This window comes from Capsicum annuum, chromosome 1, assembly GCF_002878395.1.
Source record: "Capsicum annuum cultivar UCD-10X-F1 chromosome 1, UCD10Xv1.1, whole genome shotgun sequence".
NCBI classification, from domain to species: domain Eukaryota; kingdom Viridiplantae; phylum Streptophyta; class Magnoliopsida; order Solanales; family Solanaceae; genus Capsicum; species Capsicum annuum.
In genome coordinates, this window is record NC_061111.1 from 247,879,139 (window position 1) to 247,890,197 (window position 11,059).

The 11,059-nt window shown below is 35.1% G+C and overlaps 1 protein-coding gene across 1 annotated transcript; it reads right to left on the reverse strand.

Annotated features, from left to right (window-relative positions):
• Positions 1–9,285: 9,285 nt before the first annotated feature.
• On the reverse strand, positions 9,286–10,778 carry LOC107857362 (aspartic proteinase CDR1). Its single transcript, XM_016702255.2, has one exon. The coding sequence runs from the start codon at positions 10,712–10,714 to the stop codon at positions 9,383–9,385; it is 1,332 nt and encodes a 443-aa protein (XP_016557741.2). The 5' UTR covers positions 10,715–10,778; the 3' UTR covers positions 9,286–9,382.
• Positions 10,779–11,059: the final 281 nt, after the last annotated feature.

The window sequence follows — 11,059 nt, forward strand, 5'->3', positions numbered from 1 at the left end:
CATGAGAATAAGAATAGATTTATCATGACTCTTCCCTTAAACTTTCCACCATGAGAAAATTCAAGACATACCTTAGTTCTCCATCTCCCCCTTAGATCAAAGTCATAATCCATTACTTGTGGTCGTATCCTCTCAGTAAATCTATAAGCACAACTCTCATCACAATGGGGGTATCACTATACATATGAACGCTAAACTCTCCCTGATAAACTATATTGAAAAGTACTAAATTCTTGCTAAGATATTCCTTCAATGGGGTAATACTCTTAACTTCCTCTAGCCTCTAAGATTGAACCCAATCCTTAACACTCTCAAGATGAGTTTTGAAGAAAAGAATAACCCCTTTCAAGTGATTACAGATGTTTTAAGAATTAGCTAGGGGATATGTGAAGGTGGGATGATTTATAGGGCATGAAAAGAACTTAAGTACCCTTTAAAACATTTAAAAACATTAACCTATTGATGAAGGGGGAGAAGGTTCGTGATGTGGACCCCAATACGGAGGCCCAGCCTCGTGGTGTGGGGCCTATCATGAGGCTACCCCTTTGCGCTGTGATGCCCAGTGCGGAAATGAGGCAGTAAGACCTCGCGGCATGGAGCCATCACAAATTGGCCCCCTCGTGATGCCCAGCCTATTTTCTATACCCAAACTTTCCCCAATGCATTAGAACCCATCCCGCGGTATACTATACTTAATCTAGGGACCATGTAAGCTCATTTTAAGATTGATTTAGGCTCCCCAAACACCCAGGGTGATACAAAATTCATTGCTCCAACACTTGTCCTCATACACACACGTATATATACATATATTACAATTACCCACTCAAACTTTTATAAGTTAACAACCCAAGCTCTTTCACACATTATATCAAGCCTACTAATTCACTCTCACAAATTTCGCATCACTATCCTTGAGCTAACATCCTTATCATCAGAATTAATATCTAAAGTTCAAACTTTGTGTCTAGTATCGATCATGTACCACCGATGAAGCATACCACATACTATACTAGTCCATCAAATTGGAAAATCAACCTAAATTTCTTATTTCACTTAAATATGTTCTACAAGCTCATATTTTTCACAATGTCATTACTATACCTTAAAAATTACTACACGTCTTCTCACATACTATACTAGTTTACAAACTTTTAGAGAAAAAAGGAGTCACGAGATTAAAGTCACATAATAAGGGTAACCAATTTTAACCTTATAATCTATCCCATTATGGTCTATTAACACATCCTCCTTCCTCACATTTTATCTACTTAGCCATGCATACATTTAAACTACTTTCAAAATTTTATAAACATCACTGAGTTTCCCTCTTTTTCTATGATTTCCCCAAGGAAGTGTAAATTATAAATTGCTCGACACTCTATCCTTCCATTCACAAACTATAAATGATTTTACAACCACCATAACTATCCATCCTAAGACCTTTCCCTATTTAGGTAATCACTTCCTCCACAAACTATTATAAAATCAATAAATCTTGCTACAATATTAGCCAATCACAATAAAAAGGCATACCACCCTCTACTAAAAGGTTACATAACTATAACTATCTTCTTCACTCAAAATTTACCTTCACTCAAACTTCAAAACTTATGGCTTCATATCATTAATTCTGGGATCATTTTACTATTCATAGGTTATAACAGCTTAAATTATGCTACCACTCAGGTGAAAATACTATCCCAACATTCAAACACATATCATTACCCTTAAGCATAACATCTGCAACAAATTTGTTGAAAAGGACTGATACACTTCCTACCTCAATCTAAAAAGAAAGATTTAATTAATATAGAGGTATACATTTGATGTACTAATGGACTCCACTCAAGTCCTTGTGCTATTTTATAACTTTTGGAGGACTCAACCAAAAAGGACCACATTATTTAGACTCTAAACTTTGCACTTGTATCGTATCGACAATAAGACATAACTAATAAAATTATAGCAAGGAAGGAATTTGGATAACTTTCAAATGGACAACACTATAGCACGAACTAGAGTATGAAAAAATGGAAAACATCTCCTAAATGTCGGGTAGCTTCCTAATTATAATTGTGGTGTAAAACATACCCACAAGCCATACTCTACTAGACATGACTTGTAGAGAACTTGGGACCCTGAACCATGGTCTGATACCAAGCTTGTCAAGATCCGAGCCGAGACCTATCCGCGATGGGCATCTCGAATCAGGAAGGCCCAAGAGACCCTTTAGCATAATATCATAAGAATAATTCATACTAAATAAAAGTGGGAAAAATATAATGAAATTTAAGAAAAAATTATAATTAGACTATGTCAATAAAGTCATGGCAAAACAATAACCAAATCTCATCTACGAAGAGAACTAACTGTCTAGGCCGAGGCAAGGCTATCGACTGGACCATAAACTAAAATAAATAAATATATGAATAAAATGTCTTTTGAAAGATGGGTGGCTCACTAACTCTAACATATCTAAATGTTCTACTGATGTGATGGACCATAAGACCGAGCCTCAGAACCTACATTATGAGACAATGTAGTTGTCTAAGGATGGTCAATACTTGAAATATATTGGTAGGCAGAACAATCAAAAAACAACATATATTTCATATAAAAATATCCAAGAGAATTACGAAAATAATTTAACATAATACAACTCAAAATAAATAGGCATACTTAAAAGCTTTAATCAACTCCGTAAAACAAAGACTTAACTCTTTGCATTAATTCTGAGCTAAATGGTCCACCCTATAATTCTTATTACCCATGGGCTATATGGATCTGCCATTTATTCGGTGGTCAAGCCCCCAATTCAAGTTTGCTGCAAGGATTGAAGTTTTCATAAGTTGGTATACCCCTTCCCATGTGAGCATACTGTAGGCATCTCCCCGTGTGAGATGTCCTAATTATCCTCTGTGAAGGATAACATATCATAAATTTCACATCAATAAAATACTGTTTCCATCAATGAGCTCTTGCGCTCATGCTTTCTTTAGGTAACCATTTAGCTCTCTTTAAGCCCAATTTCTGTCCTTTAAAATCATGTTCCATGCTCAAAATATTGACTGCTTTCTTGGTAAGGGCATTCCATAATAGGTATCGTCATACCTAGACTTACAAACCATATCATATCATATCATGTTCGGTGTCATGCAGAAGCTTAAAGTTTGAAAACGCTGATGGTGATAATTTAGATAACAAATAAAAGTATACTAAAAAGATATATTATTGATATTATTTGGCCAATTGGCCTATACATGAAAACTAATATTACATAAAACTATTGAGAAAAATCTCCCCCTAAACAAGACTCTTAAACGACTACATTATGGAGGTTATTGTATTATGGTATGAGAAAAGGGATCTTCTATTTATATAAAAATCATTCCTCCAAGAAAGAGGTTAGCCAAATATGTAAGATTTTTATATTTTCTTTTAAGAAAATTTAAAGTAATTATGATACTACTTTTATTTTCCTTTCAAAAAAAATAAAACTAAAATTTGGTAAGAAAATCCTAATAAATCTCCCCTTTTTGGCTTGATTTTTTTTACTTGATCCACTTTCTTCACATACTTGATCTTCGTGCTTCACATAATCTTCATTTCTGTAGTTTGACATTTAAAAATGAACCTTTTTGGTTAAAATATATGAACCCTTTCGGGTTAAAATATTTGAGCCCTTTGTAGGGTTAAAAGTGAATTTTATTTTTAAATATGTAACAGTCGGATTGTTGAAAATATGATTGATGATACCACTTGTGATCGAAATTGAGAGTGCGTCATGCGGAAGCTTAAAGTTTGCAAACCACGACGGTGATAATTTAGATGACAAATAAAAATATATTAAAAAGACATATTATTGATATTATTTGGCCAATTGACCTACACATGAAAACTAATATTAAAGAAAACTGTTAGGACAAAATCTTCTCCTAAATAAAACTCTTAAACGACTACATTGTGGAGGTTATTGTGTTATGGTATGACAAGAGAGATCTTCTAGTTATAAAGATCCTAAATCTTTCCTCCAAGTAAGAGGTTACTCAAATATGGAAGAGTTTTATATTTTCCTTTTAAGAAAATTAAAAGCAATTATGGTATTACTTTTATTTTCCTTTCAAGAAAAAGTGAAACTTAAATTTGGTAAAAAAAAACAAGGCAAAAACCGTAACACATAGCCCTTCTCATTCAAAAATATGCTAATGAATACTAAAAGATGGAAACATCACATGAGAGCACTTATTTCAAATAACATATGAAACTCATGCAAAACACTCTCTTTTCAAGACTTTAACCTATGGTAGTCAATTCGGTCATTAATCACATGCATTTTCTTTGTTAGGACACAAGAGCCTTTAGCATGAGAAACACCCCTTCAAAAACGTGCAAAATAATAATGTATAATAGTTAAAGAGGCATTTTAAACTCAAGAATTTCCATCATTTATAAATACAGCCCTAACACTAGTCATAAATAAATCTTATCATCGAAAATGGGGACTTATAGTTTATGCTCTTAAATCCACTTCAAAATTCATAATGCATGTACATATTCTATGTTTATTTGAGTACCCACAACAATTGTTAAACACATAGCTCTTCTCATGAAACTGAGGTTCATATTTCAAACAATTTAAAATCCATAACATATGTAAATGAATAAAATCTCAAGTTATACAAAACCCCATAGTAAACACATAAGTTCATCATAAAAAGGTGCTAGTTTTGTTATTCATGATTTCCAATCAATTTCAAAGCCTTCTCATATATATATATACAATATAGGGATCATTAAAATCATTATACTTATGCCCATGAGAGTTTGGATAGTTCTACATACCTTTTGACTAAGATAAATTGAAAAAGAACCTTGAAATTGGAAATCACAAGCCTTGAAAATTGAGAAATTCCCCTTGATTTTTTGGGAGGAAGAGAATGAGGAATTTGGGAGATTTTCCTTAGTTTTTAACGATATTAGGGTTATAAAATAGATTGGGGAAGTTATAGGTGCTGAAAGGACCATTTTTCCCTTGATTTAATGATTAAAACATATAATTTAAAGTCTGGGACGGGAGGGTCGCGCCACGGACCCAAAAGCATAGCACCAGCTGTGCCCCGCGACCCCAATCACGCACCAATATCCTTGCCCCGCGCGGCCCTTCGCGAATCCTGGAAAGTGCCTCACTAAAATGCCTATAACTTATTCCTCCGAACTCGGATTGACAAACGGTCTGTTGCATTGGAAAGAAGACTCAAAGGTCTTTGATTTTATATATAGTAGGCCACATAAAATGTTATATTCTAAGAGTAATGATCTCTGGAAATTGACTCATGGAAATTGACTCAAGTAAAATTATCGATTTGTAGGAAAGTGTTCAACTTAACTTTGAGCTAGGAGATTTTTATGACTTTTATTCATCTCCAAAGAAGTTCCCACACTAAATAATTGTTATTCACACTTATATCAAAATAGAAATCATCAAAGTCTATATACATAGGAAGGATGGTTCAAACCCTAGCCCGAAAACGCAGGGTGTTACAAAGATGAAAAATGGCGGAAGGAAATGGATGAAGAAATTGCCACCATTGAAAAAAATGATAAATGGGAGCTTTCTGATCTACTAGGAGGACACAAAATGATTGGAGTAAAATGAGTATAAAACTATACTGAAGGAGTATGGGGAGATTGAAAAATACAAGGCGTGGTTGGTGGTGAAAGGCTACAAGCAAGAATTCGGAGTGGACTATAGAGAAGTTTTTTCTATAGTTGTCAGACTTGAAACAATCATATTGGTGATTGCATTGGCTGCTCAAAATTCATGGACTATCTATCAATTGGATGTGAAGTCTAGAACAAGTGTTACTGAACAACCTCTTTGTTATGTTAAGATTGATGAAGGCATAACGTTTGCAGATTAAAGGAGGCTCTTTAAGGACTAAAACAAACATCTAGAGCTTGGTAAAGTCATATAGATGCTTACTTTCAGAAGGAGGGTTTTCGGAAATGCCCATATGAGCATACTCTGTATGCTAAGTGTGAAGATGGAGGGAAAATGTTGATTGTGTGCTTATATACAGATGATTTGATTTATAAGGGAAATGATCGAGTCATGTTTGAAAAGTTTAAAAGGTTTATGATGCTTGAGTTTTATATGTCTGATCTTGGAATGTCGCATTACATCCTTGGCATAGAAATAGTGCAATCGGATGATGGAATATTTATTTCTCAAAAGAAGTATGTGCGAGAAATTTTAGACAGGTTACAGATGAACAATTGCAATACTGTCACTTCACCATCAGAAGTTAGCTTCAAGCTTACAAAGATATTGGAGGAAAAAGGATCAACATCACCTTTTTCAAACAAATTGTAGGAAGTCTGATGTATTTGATAGCAACGAGGCCAGATATCACACGTACTGTAGGTCATTAGCAGACTCAGAGAATCCAATAGAATTGCATTTGTTGGCTGCAAAAAGGATCTTTTGATAATTAAAAGGTACTGTAGACTTTAAATTGTTCTACAAAAAAGGCTGAAAGATATTTCTGATTGGGTTTTTTGATAGTGATTATGCTGGAGATTTGGATGATTGGAAGAGTACTTCAGGCTATGCGTTTATGCTGAATTCAGGTGCAGTAGCATATTCATCAAAGAAGCAGCCAGTCATCACTTTGTCAACAAGTGAAGCTGAATTGTTGTTGCTACTGCATGTGCCTTGCAAGCCATTTGGCTAGGAAATATTTTACTGAGCTGACTTTCAAGCAACAAGAAGCAACAACAATTTATTGCGCCAACATTTCTGCTATTAGGTTCTCCAGAAATCCAGTATTTCACGGGAGAAGCAAGAATATGGATGTAAGGTTTCATTTTTTAAGAGATCTCACTGAAGATGGAGTGGTTGATCTTCTCTACTTGGAAATTACATGGAGTTTGTACTTTTGTGGATCCAACTTCAGAGAATTAAACTGAATGTTCGAGAACGTCGCTGCTATCCTAGTTTATAAGAGCTTGTTGGCAGTAGATTTCTATTTCTTAGGTGTAGTTCTGTTTCAAGAGTTTGATTTGCGGTAGGCAACTTAGTAGAATATTTTATCTTTAACTGTTTAGCAATCGGGTTACATTGGTTCCTATTTTTCTGCACTTGGCCCTTGTAAGTCACTTGTATAAAGAGGGCTTGCAGCTGTACAATAAAAATACACTTGCTCGATTCTTCTTCGTTATTCTCCATCTTTCTACTGAATATTTTGTAACAAATAGTTCATTACAAGTTGGCACATCTCATTTTCTTTGTATTTCATCTTAGTTATCTGCACAATAAACAAGTTGCTGAAACAACCCAATTTTCAACACAAACACTGATGTAAATTATAATCACAGAATTACATTGAAATACAAATCCTAATCCAACCATTAGCTGGAAACTAGAAGAACAACGAAAGCATAACTAGAAAGGAAATGAGAGGCTGTTACAAAGAATCGAGGATGTGAAATACAGTTTTGCATAAGCATAACAATAATAAGCATAATTCCGGAATCACATACCATACCCCTTTCTATAGAACCACTCTTACACCCTACTCAACCCGGATCCCATATTAACCTGGCCCTATTTCTTGTTCTGAACCCAATAGCTCTTGTTAGCACAATACCTACTTGTGTGACCTTGATATCCACATTGGGTGAGACTTGGTACATAACAGTTGCTATGCAAAAAGTACCAGTGAGAAATTCAAGCGTACTACATGATTCAAAGAATGAAAAAAAAATACGCATCGATGGAATAACACAACATGATGTGAAGACACCAAAATCTAGCTAGATCGTCATCATATAAAGAGATTATTGTGGAGCTTTCAACACATGATTAAAAGATGAAATAAGCTATTGGAAAGCCTAGAGTTGATCAAAGAAAATCCCAAGTATTTTCCAAAGTTGCTAGAATGTTTCATATCTAGACAATTACTAAAGTGATATTTAGTTTCCAGCGAGGTATTATTAAAAAGGGTTACTCTGGACTTGTTGTAGCTTATGGATTGACCAGGTAAGAGCGTCAATAGTGGAATTGCAACCTTTATTGTTGACGCTAGAGAGTAGGATAAGGTCATCAGTGAAGAAGAGATGAGATATTAGGAGCTCTTTGTCAGAGATTTTAAACGATTTCATCTACAACAGTCTAGATGAAGGGTATATATGTAATGAATGATAGGACTGAAAAGTCACTTAACCGTAGGAAAGGGGGGGGGGGGGTACTAAAAAGGGATCTCGGTTGATTTCCCTTCCTTTAGCTACTTAGATGTTTCAGTTCACTAAGTTTGAAAAGTCCAAAGAGAGACCACAAAATGAAAACGGGTGGCATTGTCGTATGCTCTACTTTTATTGCCCTGGTTTATATCCCGGTGTACTCCTATGGCCGATTTTTCATCCAACCGACTTAAACAACCTAAAGGCTAGGTCCCAACTCCTTTATTAAAACAAGATTTAGTTTGAGAATCTTATCAAAGAGTCTTATCAAACTCTGCGCGTAATTAAGTTGTTGAATCCATGGGCAGGCAAGAGACAACCCTTGTTAACGCAGGAAATCTATCTCGTCTACGGTAGAGTTCTTAGAGTCCTGCAGAGGCATGGTTCATACTCTAAGTGAGAGTATATGTGAAGGTTCGGATTGGAGATCTTCGCGGACATGGAATTAGCAGGTATATAATGATCGGGATGCCCAAAAACATTAGGAGCCCCTTTTGACGACCAAGGCACAATGGCAATTAAACAATCTCATCTACAACAGTCTACTACATGATGAATTAGTCTGTATAACATAACATCTCCAAACACACGATAAATAAGTAAAAGGCAAGTGATCTCCTATCCTAATTCCTCTTGATGGTTTAAAACTGTCTTTCTTGACGCCATTGATGAGCATGGAAATTTTTTATGTAGAAATGCAGGATACCATAATATCTTGTAACTTCAAATTTGAAATAGATAATGTAAAGTTTAAAAAGTATTTCAGGTGAAATAACAATTTTTTTCTTGAATGAATTTTGTGTTCCTATACGAATCCTTCTTTTTTCTTTTCAATTCTAACTTCAAATTACTACCAAATCGCCTCAAGAGTTTTAGGCGGAATACATAGAGTATCTTCTCATCTTGTCAAAAAAGTTCATTGAGAGAAATAAACTAAATCACTTATTAAACACCTAATTCCAATTTAAATGATCACTGAACACATAAAAGATCTCTAAGCATCAAATGAAATAGATATAATTCTCAAAGTACTGAACACCATTAAAATATTGCTATTCTCATTAAACACCAGCAAACAATGGGGGAATACAGGATTATATAACTTGTACACCCCACCCCCAATCCATAACTAAAATCATTAAAGCTTAGAGCAGTCATCAGTACGCAAGAATGAAAGTTGGTTGGCGACAAGATCATATCCAATTAAGAAATCCATCTGTGCCAAGTTCCCATAAATAGGAATTCCATCTGTTGGCACCATTGCGAAGCAAATCACACTTGTATCCATTGGCTTAAATACATTCGCTGGTGACAACTCTACATCCGCATTTGTAAAATGTGCGACAATCTTAGGAGCATTGATAGTGCCTAAGTCAGACGCATAACATACCTTAAAATGCCCAGACGTCGGATCATCTATCCTAGGAGCACTAATCGAAGCCACCAGAGCTTCCTCCAAACTAGCATAAAAATCAGAAGGGACATGTGTGAGTGTATTACCTGAATCGATGAAAATATTACCTTGATCATTGGAACTAATTGTAGAAGATATGAACGGCAAATTCTTATCTCCAACGCTAATACTTTCCAAAGTTAGGAAATAGAAGCTTTTTAGGCTTTCCCTTCTTATCAAGGGAGTTGAAACGACTCCAGGGCCTGAAACAACAGCACTATCACCAAAGCTGATGCGACTAGTTACGTTGACATGAGCTGGTATTGATGATGCCAAACAATATGAGAATTTCCCTTTGATTTCATCATTCATTTGATTGACAATTGAGATATCGCCACGACCTAAGCCAATGATGCCAGAAGTGCCCACTGGGAATTGATCACCATTGTCATGTCCACAACCAAAGAAGGTGTAAAGAATTGGGACATTTTCACCAGAAGTTGAAGTAAATGTCAAAGTTTCAATACCAAGTTCACCTATGCTATGTGTATTGTCACTATAAGTAGCATTATAGTGACACATATCATCAATACATGTGATAGGAAGCAAGTCTTGACAATATAAATTTTCGCAATCAACTTGAAAATAAGTAGAGCTTTTTTTGGGATCAAAAATAGGTGTGCCCAATTGTGCAAAGCAATGGACACAAGGCTCACATTGTATCCACGTTAAGTCACTGCCAGTGTCAAGAGTGACAAAAGTGTCTACTGGGGGAGTTCCAATTGAGATTTTCATGAGGAATTCACCTTCAGTTGGAGTAACTGACGATTGGATTGCATTAACAAGATTTTTATTAAAGAAGGAAGCCCGGGAGAATGACCGGTGGAAGGCATTTTGAAGGCGTTCAGATGGAGTGCTTGATGGGTTGTAAAAAGGTGAAAGAGGAGAATCGCGGTGGATAAGATCGACAGTGAAGCCATTCACACTTTTGCGATAACAAACCAAAGAAAGATGAAAGAAAGATAAAAGAACTAACCTAGGGATAAGAGTGAAATCTTTAGTTCTATTAATCTTCATGGCTAAGGATTTGGAGAATTGACAAGGATTTGGAGAATGATGAGAAATGATGTAGATAACACAATGTTTAGTACCATTTTATAGGGAAAAAAATGTATGCGAAGACCAATATAAAGATTAAGTTTAAAAAACTGAGTAGGGATGGAGTGATATTTATTTAGAATTACCAAATAATACAATTACCATAAAAGACATGACGTAAATAAGGAAATAGATTTATGCCATATATTCTCCTTATTTTTCTTCCACATTTTCTGCTAGTACAAATGTACATAATGCAATTCCTCCATATTTGGCGTCCAAAAAAAAAAATTATTGTTTGCCATACTAGGCCAACCTTTTTAA